The sequence below is a fragment of the Felis catus genome, chromosome B2 (genome assembly GCF_018350175.1).
Source record: "Felis catus isolate Fca126 chromosome B2, F.catus_Fca126_mat1.0, whole genome shotgun sequence".
Lineage (NCBI taxonomy): Eukaryota > Metazoa > Chordata > Mammalia > Carnivora > Felidae > Felis > Felis catus.
This window is the reverse complement of record NC_058372.1, coordinates 112,081,706-112,106,027: the sequence shown is the minus strand read 5'-3', so window position 1 is coordinate 112,106,027 and position 24,322 is coordinate 112,081,706. Positions and strand designations below refer to the sequence as shown.

At 38.3% G+C, this 24,322-nt stretch overlaps 1 protein-coding gene across 6 annotated transcripts in view; it reads right to left on the bottom strand.

Annotated features, from left to right (window-relative positions):
- Positions 1–304: 304 nt before the first annotated feature.
- The window catches only part of NKAIN2 (sodium/potassium transporting ATPase interacting 2), a 987,104-nt gene continuing 963,086 nt past the window's right edge, over positions 305–24,322 (bottom strand). For 4 of the 6 annotated variants that reach the window (XR_006598252.1, XR_006598253.1, XR_002742432.2 and 1 more), the window contains 3 exons: positions 6,957–7,038; positions 6,182–6,270; positions 305–2,782 (listed from right to left, as the gene is read on the bottom strand). Coding sequence is in view for 2 of the 6 variants with exons in the window: in XM_045057984.1 (XP_044913919.1) it covers positions 6,246–6,270; positions 6,957–7,038 (107 nt within the window). In the remaining 4 variants the exon portion in view is untranslated. Of the gene's footprint in view, positions 2,783–6,177; positions 6,271–6,956; positions 7,039–24,322 lie in introns of those variants that run through there. The other 2 variants (XM_045057985.1, XM_045057984.1) reach the window with 2 other exon arrangements.

Genomic DNA, 24,322 nt, shown 5'->3' with positions numbered 1-24,322 from the left:
CTGATGCTAACTCTAAATTCCAGATTGAAAGGAAAAAAAAAAGTTCTCCAAATGACAGCAAGTCTATTCCAGGCAGTCTTGTAAAAGATCCCTTAGTGTTAGGGGATAATGAAAGTGCGTGCTACCTATGACTGAGCTAACATGGTGCCATGACCTGGCAATTTCTTTTTATTGCTGACATATCCATTCCTGCATAGCACAGAACATCAGCGTTGCCTTCATGTAAATTTAATAGGTTTTCCTTGTCAATGATATAATCAGATACACTGTGAGAAGGAGGGGCTTTCAGGGATGGCTCAGAAGCTTAATTGTTTTTCCATTTATTTTTAAAATGCAAATTACACTAGTAAGTCAAAAAAATCACTCTGTTAAAAATACATTCAGAATTAACAAACGCAAAAAAAAAAAAAGACACATCAGGATTGTAACTCTTGCCTTCTGAATATTAGGTTTATAACAAAAGCTCAGCCTAGAAAAATAGCATTCTTCACCGGATTTTGAGGAGGAATCAGCTGTACAACTCAGATGGTTTTCCAGATATAATCACACTACTGTGCTCACTGCTCCCAAAAGAAGACCTGTCCACGAATTACTCTTTAGTAGTCAACAACTGGTTTTGAAAATTTTGGTGGTGATGATAGTAGTGATTAAGTGGTAGCTTGGCTGCAACTTAAAGCAGGAATATGAGGGCTTGTTCTCTGTGCACTTAAATCTCTATCCATATACATGTCCTATAAGGTGGAATCTCATCACAGCATGAATGTACAGTGAAACCTCATTTTAATTTTCACGTTAATAGTCACATTAGAATAGTTTCTGGCATGTAGAGTATTTAAATTTTAAGAATCAGAGGACAATAAATTGGTAAATATTTTTCTCCTACATTAAACATGCATGTCACTATAAAATCATCATATGAGGTTTCACTGACATGTTTGCAATTATTTATTTTATACATGTATGTATGGACAAACATATACAAGCCACTGAGAAAATTCAAGCACAAGTGCTGGAACCTTTTTTTTTTTTTTTTTTTTTTTTAGTTTATGTTCCAATATAACCTTTGTTCCTTTATTGTTTTTGAATGTATATGTGTGTATTTCACAGACATCCATGCAAACACAGTAATGGGGCTGGTTTATGTAGATCTGGATGGGCTAAGGTCCAAAGTAGGTTAACCCAAGAACTGAAGAAACTACATAGAAACCAAGAGAGAAAACATTGCTCCATGCCAATTTGTAACTTTTCAAGTCTCAATTTCACTGCACTGAAGGATGTGGTATTAGTTTTAAAAAAATTGATTTTAGCATCTCAGGTGGATCCAAGAAAAAACATGACTCTTCGGAGTTCCTGATAAGCCTGAGCTAATTATGTTTCCCACTAATGAAAACCAAATAATGCTTGAGTATATAGAACAAAATTTCCTAGGAATTCAGAATATTCCATAAACACATTGACCTACTATTAAGTTTCCAAAGGCATCTTGTTGCCAACTACGTTAACAGCACAGTTTTTCTGCCACAATAATACAGGAGGATTAAAATACACTCTAACACACAACAGATCCCCCAAATACCACAAAGAGATCTCAAATATTTCACCAAGGTAACTATTGCTCCCCCCGCCCACCCAAAAAATAATCTCGTACGCTGAAGTTAGGAAAAAAAGTTCACCTACGTAGGGTCTTCCATTTGAATTAGATATAAAAGAGTAAACATAGCTAATACATATTCAGTTGGCCTCTGTTGATAGAAATCCACAGCTGTTTCTGTGTTAGTAAAAGACATTTGTAGATACTTATAAAAGCACCTAGAGTGCAGTAAATAAAATCAGTGAGTTAAGCCATTTCTGTTCTCTGCTTCCAGTAGATTGAGTTTAGTAGATTAATAAATTTTACTTTGTCCCACCCAACCCCTTCAGAAGACCATATTTAAGAATTATAAAGAACATGATTATTGTTGTTGTTGTTATTGTCACTTGTCTGTTTTTGGCCACCATGGAGGTTCAATGATAAAGCACTTTGCTGACAGCTGGCAGTTTTTGTACACAGACACACTGAGCTGCTGAGCTATGCAGTCCTGTTTCTTGACGTGAAACACACAGACTCAAACTCGTTCGGAATTAATAGCAGTGTGTTAGCCTAAAGGAAGTGACTTGGGGAGGTCTGCACTGAGACTCGGGCGCACAACTTAGGTGGGTTAAGGCAAGTATGTACGGTATAGCCTTTAGGGCAAACAACCTGCCATTTCGGACTTCGGTTACAAGGTCATCATGGCATGTTTTGTTTGTTTTTGCAATTACATTGCCTACGTAGCCGTGGTGCTATCAAGACGTATGGAGTGCAGAAGACAGGGCTGTCAAACTAATGTGCCCTGGATGACTTTGCAGCTCACAGAGGCCGACTGGCTGGGCTGCAGAGTAGTTAGTGACGGCCAGCAGAGGGCACCAACACATCTCCTTATGAACTTTCCAAAGGCCTGGGAGAAAGAAGCCTACTTTCAGGAAATCCAAGATGGGAGTGTCCTGCATATTTGTTTCAGTTAGAAAGAGGAGGCCAAGAGGAATTAGTATGTGCCTCTGTGTGTGTGTGCGTGCGTGTGTGTGTGTGTGTGTGTGTGTGTGTCTCAGTGTATGTAGAGGCTTTATGTTTGTTCTGTTAACATGTATATATATTTAAACTCAGTTGCTTCTTGCTCTTCATAAAATGCAGGAGGCCACTGCAAAACAAGTTCTTTGAAAGGTCCAGGAGCTGACATACTGAGGCCATCTGTATTATTTTGACCTGGTAGAGAGAAAGAGAGAGAAAGAAAAGTTGTTTTTAATCAAGGGGGAGAGCCCAGAATCTTTCTCACCTCTCCAAGCACAAGAACAAGCAAAAATTAAACACAAAAAAGTCCAAGCCCAAATTGTGCTTAAAATGAGACAACTTTCCTCTCCGTTTCTTTTTCCTCTGTAACCTCTTGGGTAAAGTGGCCACTTATGATAATTTAAAATCCATTTCTGGGGACAAATGAAATGAATATGTATTGCTATACAATTAGGCTGCCAAAAAGAATGCAGTGTTTTCAAATGTTGCTAATATACCATGGGATATTCTCACAGTTTATACTGTGGGAGCCCAAACACATCTCTACTGGCGATGGCACATAGGTCAGTGGTAGTCAAAACAGCTACTTTGTTAGAAAATTAACCTGTGGACATGGGAATGTTTTTGTGAGGGGGCTTCATGGCTATTATTTGTTTCAAAGAAGTTTACCAAACCATAAGAAACAAATTAATGAAAACCTTTTCTTTTAGGATGGATGATAGATAATCTAAAGAATTACAGAACATTCTCCCAACTTAACTAAAAAAGAGAGGGCTGTCTATTCAATGACTGTAGGAACTGGAACGTGGCTGTGAATGGAAGTCAGTCAGGGCAGTGTTTTCAAAGCTCTTAGCCACGGATTTGCTGGGCATAATGGAAATCCCACAGCTAAAACTGCACATTACTTTTTTAAGCATTTGCGTTCCTTCTAAGGAACAGCTTTTATTTCCAGTTGCTATATAATATAGTGAAAGTGCTTGAACCGGACCATGATGTTGAATTACTCTTACTTTATGAGACTTATTATGGCAGGTTGACAGGAAAAGCTACTCCCTAAAGGACAAAGACATAGGAGATGTTCGGGTCCCTTCCTCTCAGCAGGGGTGAAATTTATGCATGAGTCACTTTTGGTTTTTCACAGGGTTTGAATAGGCGATGGCTGTCAAATGAGTGGTTCTGAAGGCTACCATGTTGAAGGCTACTGCATAATGTAAAATCAGAAGAGGATAGTTGGTTGCAGAGAAAGGGAGGGGTGCAGGCATGTTTGGAGGTATGGCAGCCAAGTTAGTGTGAGAAGTACAACTAAGTACATTAAAAATCAGAAAATATAATGAATGCCAGAGCAAACTCACAGGTCTAAGAGTTTGGAAAGAACACTGAACTAAGGGGTTAGGAAAACTGGTTGATAATTGGGGGTGGCACAACTAACAGGTTGTGTGACCTTTGTTTTCCTTTCTCTTCCTCCAGTTTCCTCATCTGTAAAATAAAATCTCAGTGTTGTAGAACTTGAAGTCCGGTAAGGGGATGTTTTGTAGAAGGGGCAGTGGTAGTATTTTGACTAGTGATTTGTTATATGCAATTAATTCTAACTTCCTAAATCTGAATGCCATGGAACATTCAACTTTTTTCATGAGCAGTGAGACTTGAAACTTCTTACATAATTTTAGTGTTCCCAGGCAGTAAGGAAGAAAATAATATTTTTTATTACTTTTCGCTTGTCATTTAAAGTCTTCTATTTAATAAAATCATGGTAAGTTTGGTCCTCAGGAATTTAATGATGGATATTAAATATGCAGGGTCCACTTTTTGAAGACATTAGAATTATGGATGCCTGATTTGAAACAATATACTTGATTATGTATAATTAGCATTCTCTAAGATAGCTAATCCTATATATGTGGTTACATGTAACTTATTATAGCTTGATCATATTTACTGATCATTCATATTCATAAACACAATGAAGTGTTACATGATGAAGAAATGCTATGTGATATTGTCAGAAACAAGCAATTACAAGCTTTGTAGATGTTCTGGTCTACTCTTGAGCACATATCGTTGCATGTTATTTGGGTGGATATTATATGTAATCTACTGTTTCCAGAGGAAATCCCTTCGTATACTATGAAATATAGTGTATTATATATTATATTGTATAGTATATTGATTTCTGATTCGATAAAGTCTTTTCATGAGTAATATTGGTTCACATAAGCATTGTTCCCAGTACTACTAAGTTATGTTTCTTAAGCATTTACCATGTGGCATGTTTTACGTCTTATATACTTATAAATTCAAAATAATTATATGAAGTACATGTGCTATCATCTCTCTTTTGCAGGTAAGGAGACTTAGATTTGATGAGAATAATTAAAGTTATTCAAATCAAGTTGTATGTCCAAGGTCATAAAGAATTTCATCTCTAGTACTCTGCCTTCTAGGTCCTCTTAACCACTGTCCTGTATTGCTTTGCCTTTATGTTTTAAGAGAACACTTTATATAAAGCTGTGATACAATATAGGGAAGAGTGGTAAAGAACTTAAAGGGTTTATAATTTTACTTTTTGTGTGAGCTATCAAGTCTTCCTGGGAGGACAGGAAATTTTGGTCTAAACAGAAAGCAAGTATAGTGCTAGGCAAAAGAAAAAAAAAAGAGAAGTATCAGAGGAAAAAGAGGTTTAAAACTCTTCCCTAAAATATATATTTTAAGATATAATTTGAAAGATAGTGGCATTTCATCTTGGAAAAAAATATGTTTGGTGTCAAGAGAACAGCATGGGCAACTAGAGAAACACATGTCATATTGGTGGAAAGCAAGAGTTCTAGTTTCACCGGCAAAAAATGGGTAAGATGGCAGACTACTAATGCCCTCAATAGATTATAAGATTCATCAGGACAGGAGCCAGCTCTTATTAATTATTACACTTTCCCAGTATCTCCTAGCATCAGCTGCATATGGTTGGGAGTCAAAAGTTGTTAAGGGTCGAAGAGAAGAGAGAATATTTCAGCAAGATATTGGGGCCAGGTCAGAGGATACTTGTAAGCTACGGTAAGCAATGAGGACTTTGTTTAGTAGGTAATAGGGATTAACTGATAGTTTGGGGACAAGGAGGGGAAAGAGTCAAAGTGGTACTTTGGGAAGAGTAATTTGGCAGCCACATGGAAGACGGGACAGAGGTACTAAAATTAGAAAGAGACAGGAAAACGTAAGGTAATGAACGCTGATTTAGGGCAGTGGTTATGGGGATACAAAAGAGATTGTGTGATGCACTGTTTGCAGAGGGAAGGCTTTGAATGCATATAGTATTGGTGGATTTCTGAACAGATCAGGTCTTTTTTGTGGGTGGTATTGCCAAATACTTCCAAAGAAAAGCGCAGGCATGATGCACAGATCGTTCCCCTTTTAAAGAGAAGCTTACAAGGAGGTGTATAAAGATTACTTTAATCTCTTGGAAGAGAAATACTCCAAATCCATTTATCATCCTAGACATTAACAATACTAAAAGGCAAAATGATTCAATGGTGGAGGACAATGACGACAAACACATATCTTCAAAGAGAGAAGCTCACATTTCAAAATGAATTGGAATCTTACTTTCTATTTTGATCTTCGCTTGCAATTCAGCATATCACTTGATGCTGATATATAGAATTTGTTATCAGTTGTTATCCAAGGGAATTTGCCTAAACACAGATATAAAAATCAGGCTCTGATTGTATGTCTGCCCTCTTGAGTGCTAGAGTTAAGGGTCTGATAAATTTCAGTGTTACTCTTCTGGCGTAATTTTCACTTCACATCAGAAAAAGAATAAAGAATATTATTGCTCAGTTTTTTTAACACTATATATAACTATAGGGTTATACTATATATAACTATATATAGCCTATCATTTATCATCCAAATGAGAATACTTTTGAGAGTAAGAAGAGGTACTGGTAATAACTATACCAGGACAACCTATGTAAACTGAGACTCTCCTGGGAAAACCAGAACACATAGTTTATATATAGTTGCATATAACTACCCATAATGTTATATCATTTTCAAAATATATAACTTTTGGGTCATTCAAAGAAGTATTAATAAAGTATTCAAAGAAATATTAATAAAGGCTTTTTAGCTATGTAGGTGATACTTTATATAAGACTAAAAGTAACTTTAGAGATGGCATTTCTGATAAGTTAAATTTAAAAATGAATTATGAAGAAAATGTTATTAGAATTATCCCAGCCAAAACAACATTAATAGAAGAGAAAATACTGGAAGTATGTAGTTGAAGGAAAGCTGCATGCCATCTATTTTGCACCATGACAGTGCTTACTTAATCATCTTGTAGTATCGTAGACTACCTCCAAAATAAAGTACTTACATGTACATAGGCTGTAGTTGTAAATGAGATGTCTTCTGAGGCCCTTGATAGCCATAAGAATCAAAGCCACCTATGAAATCAACTGAAAAGGGACAATTGCTTTCATTAGTTAACTTTTCAAAAGAGTTTAGCATTCATGATCAAGATCTCACACAGATTACTAATATAAACCGCTTAATAATCTATTAAAACCTAAGTGACTAATTGTGGAGGAAAACAGTTCCTTCAGGGTAGTGATATTTCCCCCCTCAATTGTGAGATTCAATTATTGCTTTACAAGAATCTATTCACTTGGGAGAAGAAATTATGTACTCTTCTCAAGCAACCAAGACCTAATTGGAATAACAAAATTCACTTGCAGAGTAAAGATGCTGTATGTCTTTTTTGGTTAGTGTGGAGATTTTCTGCAACACATTACAAATGTAAAGAATAATGATCGCTTAAGTGCATGTACCTATCAGCAATTGCAGCACTAGTAATGATATTATATACTATGATTGTCAAGTACAAGGTGCTATGATGGAGCTTGTGTAAATTAATTCAACATGGTTGTGCCTGCCATTATGTGTTTTATAATCTGAAATAGGCAATCAGAAATAAAGATGTAGAGCAAAGTTTAACCAAACATTCAAATGCAATACATACTTCGATATTTAAAATATAATAACATATAACAAAATTACCCAAAATGGCTGTAATAATATCTCCTATTTCATATCTGCTTACACTGTGGCCTTGACACTCCTCCCTTCTGGTGATTTTGGTCTGTGTCCTTTCCACTTGAACCTGGGTAGAACTTAGTGGCTGCTTTAATGAATATGGTAGAAATGAAACTATGTGGCTTTCAAGGCCAGATCATAGAGATGTCACACATTTCCCTATTGTCTTTTGAGATGTTTAGAACACAGCCACTGTGCCCAAACAAGTCCATGTGAAAAGATCAATGAAGAAGCCAATGGTATGTGTATTTTGACTGATAGGCTAGCTGAGGTTCCCGCTGATAGCCTGGACATGTGAGAGAAAATGCCTCCAAATGATTCCAGCTTCAAGCTGCTTAGTCAACCCAGTCATAGAGTCTTCCCAGCTGAGGCCCCTGAGATCAAAGAAAAGCCATTCTCATGGTGCCCTGTCTGAATTCTTGCCCACAGATCGATGAAACAGTGAATACTAAGAATACTGGGAAAAAGTTTTGTGTTTATTTTTTTCTTTTCTGCTCCTGGACTTAAAGGCTGTGTGGTAGGGATAAAAGAGGCAAACCGATGAAAAGCTGGCAAGACAGATGATAGGAGAGAGAAAGGGATATAGAGACTGAAATAGGATGCGTGTGGATATCTTTACTTGTTCTAGAGTCATATTCTATTGGTTTAGCTTTGACTAGTTTTTGTTCTCTTTCTCCCCCCCTCAACTGTGAGATTCAGGTGCTACAGGTAGAAATTGGAGCAATGTATGAAGTAACATAAAGTCCATGATGTCTGTTTATATAATGGGGAAATATTTTTTAATAGATTTTATTTTTTAGAGTTGTTTTAAGTTTATAGCAAAATTAAGCAGAAAGTACAAAGAGTTCCTATATAGCCCCTCCAACAAACTCTGCCACTAGTAACATCCCTCACCAGAGTGGTACATGATTACAACTGATGAATTTACACTGACACATCGTTATCACCCAAAGTCCAGAGTTTACATTAGGGTTCACATTTGGTGTTTTAAACTACGTTTTTTGATGAATGTATAATGACCTGCCTCCACAGTGTTAGTCTCATACAGAATCATTTTGCTGCCCTAAAAATCCTCTGTGCTCTGCCTTTATCCATCCCTTCCCCAATCTCTAGCAACCACTGATCTTTGTACTGTTTCCATAGGCTTGCCTTTTCTAGAATGTCACAGAGTGGGATTGATACAGTACTGGAACCTTTCCCGATTGTCTTATTTCACTTAGTAATGTGTCTGTAAGGTCGTTTCATGTTTTTCATGGTTTAATATCTCATTTCTTTTTATCTTGAGAACACATTTTTCTAGGATGAATTTCTCTTCTTATCAAAAGTGGAATAGTATAAGAACAAAGGCCATGGTGTTAAAAGGATCAAGGTTCAAATACTGCTTTGACCACTTGCCAGCTGTGTAACCACAGACATATCATTTAACATTTCTTAAAACAGGAATTAAAATACTTATTTCATACAATTAGTATAAGGATAAAATAAAATAAGGAATGTAGAGCCCTGGGTGAGACATATGGTGTGGAGGAAGAAAATTAAAAGCCCCTGAAAAAATTCAGGATTTTCTTTATAAATCTTTTAAGCCATGCAGTGTAGGAGAAAGAGAAACAGAAAATGGTTAATTTGGGATAACGATGGAACCATACCAGAAGATGAATTAAGAGAAGGAACCTCCTTTGTTTCCTGAATTGCCTGTATGCATACATTAGCTAATATAAAGGGTACCAGAAAAGCTATACAATAATTGAATGTCAACTATATTTAAGGTTTGTATTTTGAGAAATTATTGTCTATGATTGGAAATTAATTTCAGACAGTGCCTAAATTCCCTTTTATTTGGGTTTTCTCTTGTCAACATTGAAACTTGATTAAGGACTAGTTTACTGAGAGGTATTCACAGTGTTAGAATTTCCTGGTTAGTGTCTCTTCCACTGAAATTGAGATCCGAGTTAAACTCAGGTTTATTGTTATTGTTATTGGTATTTTGAAATATTTCTTGGGCTTGTTTCCAGGAGTTTGAGATGGATAGCAGAAAAGGTCAGACGGTAGTTACAAACCAAAGATTGTACAGTCGGTTAAGCGTCCGACTTCAGCCAGGTCATGATCTCGCGGTCCGTGAGTTTGAGCCCCGCGTCAGGCTCTGGGCTGATGGCTCAGAGCCTGGAGCCTGTTTCCGATTCTGTGTCTCCCTCTCTCTCTGTCCCTCCCCCGTTCATGCTCTGTCTCTCTCTGTCCCAAAAATAAATAAACGTTGAAAAAAAAATTCAAACCAAAGATTGTAGTCACTCTACAATCAAAGGATAACTAAAAGAAACCAAGATGAATTTTCAAGTCCAATGGATAGAATCAGGACCAAAAATGGAAAACAAAGCTTGAGTTGGGAGCAATGTAGACCTTCCTAAGACATGAGAAAAGGCCAGAAGGGAAATGAGGTGTGTTCTTAGTATGTGTTGTGAACAGTGTTGACTTGTCTAGGGCTTGCTTTCATTAGCCATCTGGTGTAGGGGTTGGTAGTGCTGGCTTACAACTCCCCATGTGGGGAGGATCACATAAAAACTCTGATGGAAGGATTGCCATTTTTCTGATCGTTCAGATCGTCTGGAGCCATAAAAAAGGATCCAACAGCAGGTGATTCAGAACCAAGATGAAAAAGAAGAGGATCTAAATGTAGCCACGATGGATTTTTACCATTTCACTTATGAGGGAGGCATTCAAATTTAAGCAACAATCAAAGGGCATATTTTATAAACATGCTTTAGTTCACAGCCAAGTAAATTATGTAAGGCCAATTTCCACATGCATTCATTCCCAGTAATTGTTTGGAAGTCTTCCTAAAGACTTGAGGGAGAGGAATAGAAATAAGCTGGATCCAACCAACCACTATAGTTAATATTACGGTGGTCAGTGTAGGTAGATGTGATTCCTTGCTCTTCTTTTCCAGATGATGCTTCAACCACATATGGAACTCCTTGTGGTGTCACATGGGTGAAAAAAAGAAGTAGAAGAAACTATTTTTTTCTTTTTCAAAAAAATGAGTCACTGGGGTTAACTTACATTTTTAGAATACTGTTAATACCGCTTTGGTCTATTTTCCTTTTCTTTTACATAATCACATTTATCAACTCTATAAAGTGGTGCTACATGCTATGAAACTTTTCTGAGAAGTAAGGGTCATGAAACATCTGACAGGTCCTTTTCCAAGTAATTGTGATGGCATCTAGATGTTTGGTTCGTAGTTTATCTCTGCATTATTTAGAAAAGTGTACCTGTTATTCCTCTGGAATCTCCTTAATTCCTGAAAATAAAAATAAAGTTCCGGGGTGCTGGGTGGCTCAGGCGGTTAAGCGTCCGACTCCTGATTTTGGCTCAGGTCAAGATCTCATGGTTGGTGAGTTTGAACCCCACACCAGACTTTGTGTTGACAGCAGGCACAGCCTGTTGGGAATTCTCTCTCACTTCTCTCTCTCTCTCTCTCTCTCTCTGCCCCCTCCCATCCCCCCACCATGCTCATTTGTGTGCCTTCTCTCTCTCTTTCAAAATAAACAAATAAACAAAAAAATAAATAAAGTTTCAAACAATTGCACAATACTTAATAGTTTCTAAAGCCCTTTCAGGTGATATTAATTATCTCTGCAAAATTACTGTGAGGTGGGTGGGAATAATTATCTTCACTGTACAGATAAATATAGTTTTACTTGACTGCTTGGGGGACACACAACAGCTGAGGACAGGGCTGGAAGTGAGGTGTTCTATTTCCTTCCTAAGTATCCTGAAAAGTGATTTCTGCTTTTCACTCATGCCATTCCAGTAAATTCCTGGAAGGTTATCAAAGGTTTTGCATCAGATTTTGGATTAAATCTAAAATCTTTAGGCTTTTGTTTTCTTTTTATATTATTCATTTAACAAGAGTTTTTGAGTGCTTGCTTTGAGTCTTCCATTGGTTGTAGATGCTTCATTTTGTTGTTTATTCTCTAGCGTCTCTCCTCTGCTCTTGCTAGAAGATGTACTCTTATAATAATCAATAATCAAATAGTAACCAAAGCAATAATCAAAGCAAAACCCACCTATGATGGATTTTCCAGTAATAGTTACTAATGAGATGTCTTGGTTTTTCTGTAACATATCTTTAAGAAGAGATAAGGTGTGAGCATCCTTCAAAGTTTAGTTCATTTCTTCTGAACTATAAAACCATATAAACATTTATTTTTTTTTAATTTTTTTAACAGTTATTTATTTTTGAGACAGAGAGAGACAGAGCATGAACAGGGGAGGGGCAGAGAGAGAGAGGGAGACACAGAATCTGAAACAGGCTCCAGGCTCTGAGCTGTCAGCACAGAGCCTGACGCGGGGCTCGAACTCACGGACCGTGAGATCATGACCTGAGCCGAAGTTGAATGCTTAACCGACCAAGCTACCCAGGCGCCCCAAAACCATATAAACACTTAAATGATCCTTTCTTCTGAAAACTATAGTCTCAGCCTCCTCTTGTATAACTCTGATTATGGTGTTTTTCAAAGGAAAGAGGCATGTTGTCTTTTTAGCCACTTGGCATTTTGTCTGTTATTTCAACACTTAACAGAAAATATGAAAAACAGAAATTACTGAAGGGCTGAAATAGAATTTGGAGAATGAGAAAAAAAAAGATGACAATGAGTTCAAGATAATGGAGAAAGAGGTAGAGAATGTGTGACCTGCCAAGTTTTTGCACATGGGGGAAGGAGAGGAAGAGGCAAGAGTCAAAGTCAACTCAGAAATTTGTTGACTAGGAGAATGCTGTTGCCTATAACAGAAAAGAATGTCAAGAAGGAGTTGGTGCTTGGCTTCATTTGGAAATACAGCATGTAAGGTACAAGTGTCAGGGACCAGGAGATCCATGCAAAAAGAGAAATGTAACTCAAACTGGTGCAAGGCAAGTTGGAGATTTGCTGGGATTTCAGAGATTAGCTTCACCTCACTCAACTTTATTGTGTTTCCTCTCCACCTGACATATTGTAATCTACTTGTTTCTTTGTTAAGTCCCTTGCTCTAATGTAAGATGCGTGAAATTTACTGTTTACTACTATTCACTACAGTAACCCAGAACCCGGAACAGTGTCTTGGTGCATGGAAGACTGTCCTTATGGGATGATCTCTATAGACCTGCTAGGCTGTAAGGAAAAAATAAGACAATCATTGGAGCATGGAAGATGTTGGTAAAATTCTTAAGTGAAATTCAACTGTTTTTACTCTTTCTTCCTTAAGACCTTCAATGATAATAAAGCGAAGACCTTTTATAGAAGATCTATAATACTTGGTCCTATGAGATAAAAGAAACTTTTTTGAATACCAATGGGAAGAAGCCACCACTGTAGCCCCTTTGGCCTAGAGGAGTAGAGGCAAAGAGGCTAAGACATGCCTTAGCATCAAAGTGACTGGTGAGAGAGTCATTCATCGATGAAGGTTATCAAAGGTTGAAAATGTTGATTACTGGTAGGAAAACATTATTCTCTTTCTGAGAATAACAAAGGTAGACAGTGGGGCAGAAGGTGACAAAATAAAATAAAAATTGTGCTTGCTTGATCATTGCCTCATCGGAGGGATTTACTTTTGGTCTTCTGAAGATAGCTCAGGAAAGTTATCATTTTCTTTGCAATTGTTACATTTTCTCTTTGCCTTGTTTTTTCCTATCTGAAAAATGGGTACATTCATTCTACTGACCTATGGAGACATGGGGAGGCCCATTATTTTAAATTAGTAAAGAGCCATATCAGTTTAATAACTATGATTTAATAACATTAATAATAGCAGAATTTAGAAATTACCAAGTAAGTGAGAAATGCTTTTTGAATAAATATTCTTTGCTAAAATACATTCCCTAGTGTGAACTTCCCATTTATTTAAACCTCTTAATCAGCAACACTGAGTTCAGTAAACCTAAAATTGCCTTTTTAAAATACATGTTGGCAGTGAGGTATTGTAATATAAAATTGTACCTTGGTCATTAATGACAAAGCCCCTAGTCAACATACTCCCTTTTGGAGACAGAGCTGGAAAAGACCATGAGGAGAAATTTTAAAAGGCAGATCATAGAAAGCTCACCTGAATATTTAGAAGAACTCATTGAAAGACAGTAAAGAATTTGTGTGGGCTATGAAAATAGAGTGTATATCCATTTTCTCTGCAGGTGAGAATTTAAAGGGTACTTGTCTCCAGTTGCACAAAGGAAATTTAGAGCATAACCAGTCATAGGCCAAATCCAAAAGAACCACCTCCCACCCACACAGACTTCCTTGGGGGCAGCAATTCAGCTTACTGTGTGAGCTTAAGGTGTTTGGTCTGGGATAAAATCCCTGAGTGGACTCTGAGCTACTGTTTTTATTTCCTGATGAGGGAAACACAACCCTTTGTAGGGTTACCTCACCTTGTTGTTGCCTTAAAGGTCACTGAAGTAACCGTTACAGCCCAGAGAACTTCCGACAGACAAAGCACACACTGAATGCAATGAGACTTATTAGCTAAATCACTGCAGATGTGGCATTTCCTAACCTTGCCCAGCAAATGTATTTTCTTACGGTCCTATTTTCACGTTTCTCTTTTAGTTGTATTAGAACCAGATCCTCCATATTTTATACTTGGTGACACATTTACATATACTAAAGAATGAACATGAAAAGCAATCACCACAATGTGGTCATAGCAGAAGAAATATTTCTTTAGTTAGAAATAGTTTGAGTAACCACTTGAAGCTTTTGGTTTTAAACACTTAATAAAAAAATAAAATATGAGTCCCACTTGACAAACTATTCTGTCTTTTAGCTCTTGCCTACATCTGCAGTGAAGGCAGAACCGTAGGGGGGATTTGAAGAAACACATGCTGGTTTTCTGCTGACGCCAGGATCTTGCTATCAGACAGTCTTCTAATATTGTACATCACAGGGAAGTAAGAAAGTAGTGTAAAGATGGAGGGCTCTGGACTCAGAAGACCTACCAGCATCATGCCCACAAGCAGGTCACAATTGCTCTGAGCCTTATTTTCTTCCCCCCTAACTTGGAAATAATGAAGCGATTCCAACTTCATAGGGTTATTGAGAGAGTCAAGTCTCAAATGCAGCACTTGGCATATGTATACTAAAGATACACCATGGATAGATTTGGGATCTCATCTCTTTTTGGAAGGGATTTATACAAAGAGAACAATTTGAATTATGCTTTAAATGCATATTTGGGTTCTTTGTGGAGAGGATGAGCACTCTGTATTAGAATTTACAAGAGTATTGTGTGGGGTGACACAGGTACTGAGTCATCAGCAGAAGCTGAGGACAGCTGAGGACAGTCTATGGAAACCCTTCAGCCGTGCATTCTTTTGGTGGTCTGACAAACAACAGGAAAAGCCTGTATGACCTAGTATAGAAAAAAAAAAGGGGGGGGAGATATTTTTTACTTAAAAAGAAACTACATAGAACTGCGTTTTCATATTTCAAATATTTTTTGGAAGTCACATCATATATTCTGTAAAAGGACAGAGAGAGGCTGGGACCAGTCTTGTTTGTGGTCTCTGAGGCTTCAGCTTCTATGCAGGCAAAAGGGACTATTCAGTGGAGTGTGCCACAATGAAGACACTGACAGCTTCTCCTCTTGGATTGGGCAGAGGGCATGAGCTCAATGGTTGGTGGAAGGATTACTCTAGAGAGGAGAAGCTTTGACTGTGTGTGCCTCAGATTTGAGCAGGGTTGCAAGGAGACAAAAGGATACTTGCCAGTGTAGAAAATTTTTCAGGTTCTAGGAGAAAAATGGATGGGTTTCATGTTTGATAACTTTAATTTTCATGGTTTGAGTACTAGGCTTAGGTTCAGAACCCACGCCTGGGTTTGGAGCAGATCCCGAGGGAAGTCAGTGGTAAGGAGTGAGGGTGTCGTTGAGCAGGAGAGAGCATCCAGCCATGGTTAGGGACCTTCTCCAGCCATGGGCAGTGACCCAGGATTAGAAGTGGAGAAAGTGAACCTGAGCCTCATCACGCGTGGTTGTTGAAAATCCAAGTGTGATGCAAATACAGGCCAGGTAGGAGATAGGGGGCCAGTGGGGGCATCACTGCCATGAGTAATCCTGCACAGAGATGAGAAGTAGAAAGATCCGAAGAATGAGAAAAACAAATGTTCCCATAGAGGGAAGTTCCTAACTGAAGATGAAGATAAGTTTTTCTGGGAGGGAGGCAGGGGAACAGGTAGGGGGAAAAAAAACCCAGGAGTTTATAGTCAGGCTGAGAACTTTAAATTTGTGATTTTGGAGAAATTTCCTTTCTCCACAGTGAAGGTGATCCAAATTAGCCTCTTTGATGAAGGAAATTAAGGGGTAGATGAAGTGAGTGGTAATGAGGGTGGCAAGTGCTGAGAAGGTCAAGAAATTGTAAAGCTAGAGTCAGACAATTATGTATCCAGGCATCTTTAATAATTTCAATAGATGTGGAGGAGCATACAGAATGGGATGAGATCACTAAGCAAACTTCACCTTCAAGGTGCCTGGGCTCACTTTGTGCCATGCCATTTGGATGAATCAGATTTAACCTGTCTTTGTTTCTTTCTTCCCTGTTAGCATGCTTTCAATGAGATATGACATGCCTTTCAGTTGAAATTGGAGAGAGCAGTTATTATGAGCCATAGGTGAGCTAGTTAGACATGATTGGGCATGTCTTCTCAGGTGACATCCAGCATATACTTAGAATGCACAGTCCATTTAAATGCAGTACTTTTAATTAGAGTGTGGGCACATTTATGTTTTTGTGCATATTTAAGAAAATTTTAAAAAGCCCACATGCATTCCTTGATTTATAATCCTCGCTAACATAATCTTTGCATCATTTTGCATCCTCCAGAAAGGAAAATCATCAAACTCTTGAGTCTAAATTAATCATCTGTTTAGAATGATAGTAGCAGTTTCAGGAAAGAGAATGTTCAGTGGTTATTCTAACATTTTTATTGATATTTGTGAAAGCTGAAACTAGATTTGGTATATTGAGCTCCTTAAAAACACTTAAGATTATTCCTGTGTGAATTACAGTGTACATTTGGTCGATATGGACTGGAAAAGTAGTTCTGTTTAACCAAGGCACACCTATTTTTATTAAATTCTACATATCCCTCTGATATATCCGTTCGATTTCTGCTGAAATGTCATTTCCTCAAGGAATAATTTTCTAGTCTTCTCACCTAGATGATACACCCCTGGGGGGGGGGGCATTCCACTACCACACCTCTCCCACCCTTGCCTGAATTCTCATGACAAGTGACTGTAGTTCTTTATGGGAACTGTGTCCTGGGCTCTATGAGCCATGAAGGCAAAGTCTGTATCTGCTTGGTTCCCTGTCTCATCCCTAGCGATGGACACACGAACCCATCATAGAGTGGTTACTCCATAAATACGTGTTGAAAGGATCTATCTTGATTATTGCAGTGAAGTGGTGTGGAAAGTATATTTAAATCTGGAGATTTAAGTTCTATTCCCAGTTCTGCCTCTAAATGACTATTTCACTTTAGAGCGAGTCAATTCAAGTGTCTCTTTCCTCAACTGTCAAAAGAGGGGATTAAAGTAGGTGATTGTTAATATTGCTCATAGCTCTGGGATTCTGCACACTTCCATATTTCTGGGATTGGTTTACATATCAATGGTAGCAATAAAATATTTAAAATGAGCAAGTCTGCACAGGCATAGTGAATGGGAAAAATTAGTGCAAAGGAGTTATTTCTCTCTGACTGTTACTACCATATTATGCATTGATTTTGCTAGGCAAGTTTCCAGGAAGATGAGCTGTTGAGTAGTATATGTATGTATATACTCTAGAGTATATGTAGTATATGTATTTTATAGTTACCTATTTACACACACACAGCATTTGGAACCTGAGTCATGGCGATTCTCAACTGGAAAACAGGGGGATAGAAAAAAATGTGGGACCTGGAAGAGGGGAATAGGATCGGCAGGTTTGGGCCCAAAAGAAACACTGTCCCCTCATTCAATTCACTTCAGTGAGGAAAGTGTATGGATGTTACTATGTGCTTTCCTTTGCTTTTCTGCTCTTGGGAATTCCTTAACATCAACTTCATTAGTTACAAAGGCAGCAATCCATATCCAATTTTCTTTTTGTGTCAGGATTGTTCATGTATAAACTAGGCTTCTTTGTTGGAAACATTTGCAATTAATCCCATAAACAAACAAACAAAAAATGCAAATCTTGCACTGCCTGCCCCAGCCAACTCCACCGACTCTGAGCCTGACCACCATCTATTATACACAAAAATGAATTGAAATTCCCACTTTGGGCCTAACCTAATTTTCAAGTGATAATAGACATGGATTCCCAGAAGCTCTCTATGCCTCTTGATAGCAACTTCCTAATTTCCTTTCCTGGTAAATGTTTTAAATAAGATTTTAGCACCAAAGGAAATTAACCTTTAAATTAATTGTAATTATAAAATGCCATCACTGATTTTTGTCTTCAATCTAATTACTTTCTATTATTTAAACAAACCTCACCTCCTGTGAGCTTTAAGTTTGTTTCTCCTTCACTCCCTGTCACACAATGCCAACCAATCCTAGCAGAGGTCTCCCTGAGTCTCTGCAGCTAGAGCAGCCTCATTTAAATGTCACGCAGGATTGAGGGTTCGCCCTCTGTTCCCTTATTGACAAGGCGCTCTTTCAGACGCTATGCTATGCATAAGGCTGCTCTGCTCAGATGTTTTCGTTCTGCATACCTGGTGGCCATCCTCAGAGATGCGGAGTTTTTTATCCTCCTGCTGTTAAGAAGGAGATAGCTAAGCCCAGCCTTCTGTCTCTATTAGAAGCCACTTCCAAAACTAAAACACAAATGGACATACTGAAGTGGGCACCTGCCAGCATCATTTATCAAAAGACGAACTTTGAATGTGGAGCCTATTTTCCCAGCACGCCTCAGCTTTGGAGGGCTCTTAGAGCTTAGTTTCCTATGCGGGCTCTTTGTCTTGTTCTCATTTGTTCTTTCGAGATGGGACTGTGGGATCCCAGGAACTTTATTTTGTGAGCGTGTCTATCTACACCGTGGTGCTAAAAGCATGCTTTTTTCCTGCCACTTAGCTGCCTTCTTTGTCATGTTATTATCAATGCGAATACAGAGAGATGGTGAGGAAGAAGTATGGAATACCCATTACAGGTGGCCTGTGTACTGCAGAATTGGAAGATGAAGCAGAATAATCAAAATGGAAGATTTTTCTTTTAATCATTTCTGTAAATGTCACCACTTTCCCTTCCACTTACACTCTCTGGCTTTCTTTTCTATTGAGGCTGATTAAAACAACCTGAAGAGTATGAGAAAGCTTCAGTTCTCCCAGCCAGAAATATTTTCTGCATAAAATACATCCTTTACTACACCCCAGTAAGATGTCATCCTTTTTGCTGGACTGAATATTGTCACCTTAACACTATTCTTTAGAAACAAGGTCCTGATCTGAATCAACAGAGGGTAGGGGATCAATCAATCTCCTTCCCCCCGTATTTTTGACTTGGGAACATGCAATTTATTTAAAGATGATTATAGTGTGTGTAGGTGTGTATGAGAGTGTGTGGATGTTGAGTGTGTGTATGTATGTGTGTGCATGAGTGGAAAGCAGTATAGTACAATGGGAGAGCCACTGTGAAAAAAATAGAAAATAAGAAGTGACTGTTGAGGAATCAGAATCAACTTTCACCTGAATATCCAATTTTAAAAATAATTAAAAAATTTAAAAATAAAGCTCATATATTTTCCCTTCAATGACCACGAGAGGGAGTAATTTAATAGTAGTCTGAAAAAGAGACCACTACTAACTAATGAGCAAGACAATGTAAAAACTGTATTTCACTGTTAGGGAATGCTGTTGCCTCTGATAGAAACTTGCATGTGATTGACAGGAAGCATATGTCTATGCAGGCATTCGTTTCAGGTGCTGATCATTTATTCAACCTTTTATTTTTATATATGGCAGCATGTCTCCGCCCCACTCTTTTCTGCCATTTGCTTAGAAAATGACAAAAGTGCTTTATTATAACTGATTACCCATTTACTTACAATAAACTGGAGTCTAAGAAGATACAACATACACTTACTAGTTTCCAAATGGTCTAAGAAATGTTTGTGGAGAGCTGATTGATTCATTCATTTATTTCCCAGATAATTACTGAGTCCTGCTCCAGGTTGGGGATTGCTAGATGCTGAGCATACAGCAGTGGTCAAGACAGGTGTGGTCCCTGAGGGCAATGGCTAATACTCTCTTATCCTGAAAGAGTCAATATGTGCTGTATTGGTGTCAGAAGTTCAAGAATAAGCTCAGTGACCTTGGGCAAGTCATTTAATCTTTATGGGTCTACAAAATTAAGCTGTTGAAATAGAGCCGTAGACAGTAGTTTTCGATCATTTTCAAGCCTGCAGTATTCCTAATCCAAAAGAAATCTTAAGCAGAATCAGAAGTTGTAAAATTAAATAAAGGTAGAACTCCTGTGTCTTGGGTGAGTTGAGGAAGAAGCAAGGTGACAGACATCTCTTACCCTGGCCTCACTACGATTCTGTAAAGCATAACTAGAGATTAGTAGCATTCAAAATCTGGGGCTCTGGGCTTTAATATGTAATTCTGTTCAGAGAAGGGGAAATGAATGGCAAGTTTGGGTTTTATGTAAGGCTAGTAGATGTGGACAAGATTATTTCACTAAGTCACCTTGAAAAATCACAAAACAAATGTTATAAGGAGATGATAAAGCAATACCATGTTAACAGTATTTTATTATTTCATTTGATTGCTTTTGTGTGATACTCTAAAAGTAAAACAGACACAGCATTCTCATAACTCTGTCAACGTGATGCCTGAGAACTTGGCACCTATTTTGAACTGCTAATTGCCTGCCCCTTAGGTTATGTTTGAAGAGTTCTTTATAATAACAAGAAAGAAAGCTTAGATTACCAACTAATGTGTAGTATGACCCTAACAACCAGATAGAAAGAATGGTGGATACATAGATGGGCAGATGGGTAGATGGATAGATAGATAGATGGATAGATAGATAGATAGAAAATAAGGAGGGAGGGAGGAAAGAAGGAAGGAAGGAAGGAAGGAAGGGAAGGAGGGACGGAAGGAGAAAGAAAGACTAGGAGCCATATGATATGCAGAAATGTTAACTGAGAAACATAATTCAGAATCGTGGGGTCATTCTAATTTTCTTTTTTTGTTGTTTGTATTTTCTATACATTCTGCAGTAAACTTACATTTCTTTATAAACAGGGAGAAACAAATATTTTTTAAAGGGGAAGTGTTTCTCCCTGCTGCCACCTGCAGCCAAAAGTGGGAGTGTGTGTGATTGTGTTCAAAGAATTCAAACTCAATGATCCTGACAAACTGGAAAAATGATCAAAACATATAGAATAGAGTTCAATACACAGAAGTGTAGGCCAGCAGCCTTTAGAAGAAAAATCAAACAAAAATAACAGAAAATTATTAGCCTCAGAGAAGTGAATAATTTCCTGTGGTTTGCTTTTCAAATGAACGTTTCTATAAATCGATTGTGACTTTTATCCCAAGGCCACTTGAATTTAGAGACTTCAGGACAGGTTTTTATGCATTTCTGCTTGGTTGGTGGGGTTGTGCTTGTCTGTGTCTATAAGTTTAAACATCTAGAATTCATTTTTCAATTTTTTTTCAAAATAAGTCCCTTTAGGGTATTATTTTTGGATGATATTCTATATTGTTCCAGAGGTGATGTGAATATTTAATAATACTTGCAAAAATACAAATCCCCTTTAGAAAAGATATGATTACTTAGAAACATGGATCCATCTTCTAGAGAACCAGTGTTTAGTTTTGGTTTAACTATTAACTACAAAGTTTATAAGAAAACATAATACAAATTGAGAAATCATGTGATTATTATCTGTTCTGGGTTGGTGATATTTTCCATGACTGCGTGTCTTCCTTTCAATTGTCACCTCGAACAGCACTAATGAGGCAGAGAGAGAAGTTTTTCGTTCTATCACGGAAAGTGGACATCCATCTGTGGTGCAGAAGATCTCAGCATTAAGTGAGAGAAGAGCTACATATATAATAAAAGGCATGCCAGGCCGAGAATCTCGGAATGTTTCATCTCTTTCACAGAACTTTGTAAAAGAGAACAAGTAGAGGAGAATAGAAAGGAGCGGAGGTCATAAGGAAAACTCAGCATGGCTGGCAACAGATGACACAGGAAAGAGCCTTGCCACAAAGACGGCTCAGCAAGGGTCGCCTGCTTTCCTGGAGAAAGCCTTTCCTCCGAAGAAATAGCACTGCCTTTTCATGAACAAACACATAAAAGTGCATTGCAATGGTTGCCTCCCTTGAATAGGGTTCACATGTCAAGGCACACCCGCTGGAGCAGGCCCCCCGCTTTTTTCCTGGGGAGGAGCTACTCATCTGAAGGCAGATCACCCCCCACCACGGCAGGAGGCACTGCCCGGGAACTCCTTAGAGAGCATGGAGCCAGGACACTGGGAAGTATTACAGCCTGGAGAGACGGGCCAGTGAGCCACTGCTCGCCCCAATCTATGCCCCATAGAGGTTGTCAAACGTCCAGGAGCCACATGGTGTGTGCGCGCATGGCAGGTAGAAGAGGGGCATGTGTGGATTTGGATATAAAACTTTACCAAAAGAAATTCCCCCCAAATTTACATGGTAAAGGCCTAACCTCTAATATGATTGTATTTGGAGGAGGGCCTTTAAAGAGGCAATTAATTTTAAATGAAGGCATAAGGATGGGGCCCTACTCCAACAGGACTGGTGTCCTTTTAAGAAAAGGAAGAGACGCCAGGGGCAAGACTGTACACAGAGGGCAAAGTGAGAAGTCAGCTGTCTGCAAGCAAAGGGAGAGGTTTCGGTTGAAACCAAACCTGCCAGTACTTTGATCTTGGACTTCTAGCCTCTGGGACCATGAGAAAGTATATGTCTGTTGGTTAAGCCATGCAGGATGTGGTATTTTGTGATTGTGGCCCTAGGTGACCACGACATGGGGGTGGGAGTGTCCCCATCTTCCTGCTGCTCCGAGGAAGCGACTCTGCTCCCAGGGCTGCTGTCACCTCCTAGTCAGCACAGCAGATGGCAGTGGTGTCCTGCGAGTTTGCACAGCCAGCTAGCCTGTCAGCCTGCGCCTCTGGCTTAGACAACTAAAGGGTCAGAGACGTAAACTTCAAGGTCCAGACTTTCTCATTGGAAAAAAAAATCTTTGCATTAAAGTATGTCCATCTATCTATCTATCTATCATCTATCTATCTATCTATCAAGCTGGGCTTCACAAAAGTAAATGAGATACTGTTTAAAAGGAGAAATAAGGGGAAAAAATCTCAGGCATTTGGTGTGCCTACAGTCTAACTGTCTCTAGTTCAGTGATGACTTATTGCTATTTTATGTAGTGAAGTGGGAGAGTTTGCTTACAGAGACTGAACCCTTTCCATAGTTTCCCTGCAGGCTTCTGTTGTTGAAGCTCCCTGGCTACACTTGCTGTTTGGGCTTGAAATAGTAAAACTGAGCATATAGCTGGCCAGCTTCGTATTGACATCAAGAATACCTTCATTTTCCAGTTGCCAAAATTGGGCCCTTATCTCTACTGTCCATTTTCAGCACAGTTACAGAACTAAAACTCTTCTCTGTTCTTCCCGAGTCTCTTAGGAATGAAAACTTACCTATTTTCGCAAGCACGTGGCTAGCATACCCTCCTGCTACTAAATTGCTATCAGAATGCTTCACTGCAGACCTATAGCAGGTAAGAACAGACACTTTCCGAGATCCCTTCCCTGTTTACCTATACATTAAACTTCTCCCATAATTCAGGCCTTACCTTCTGAGAAATTAGACAGAAATTAGACAGAAATTTCAGATCTTTTTTACTTGTGAGCATTGGAATTCATGTGTTCTAGGCAGGGTCTGTAGGTGAGTATTCAGACAGATGATGAAGGCAAGGATAATACAAGGGAAATATCAATCCAAAGCATTGTACTCAACACTCATCATTTACCCCCATGTCTAAATGATCATAATAAATAAACCTAACTGGACACAGAACTGGCCCAAATGAGCATCTTCTCCAGGATTTTTAGTAGTGCCATGATTGTCTAAGGTAAGCATCCGTATGTGGACATACAAATAAACAAGTTGTTCATATCTAACCCACTGAACAAAAAGACTAAAATTGGAAAACTTATTTATGAGAAGCCTGCTTGTGATTTGTATTAAGAAAGGCAGATAAGGTGTCATGGTCAAAGTATGCATAATGATATAAGCACTATTTGGGGGAGCTTTCTTTTGAAAATAGATTATTAGATGCTTGAAAGAGAAACCTGACCTTCCCAAAGATATTTGTGACTTCATATCTGCTGGGATTTACATAATTTGGCCAAAGCTTGATATAGGTTGGAATTCCTTAAACTGAGTCCTTCAGAATTCTAATTCTCTGGGATATTAAGATTTCTTATGAAAAGGCATTTTGTGTTCAAATGTTTGGGATATTAACTATACTTTTAATTTCTGTAAATTAATGCTTTAACATCTCTTTACAAAATGACTACTGGCTGTTCCCAAGTAAACCCTAGCTCACCTAAAACATCTGGAGACGTTAGGTACTCCCAGGCCATTTTGTCTAATAGTCACAGTG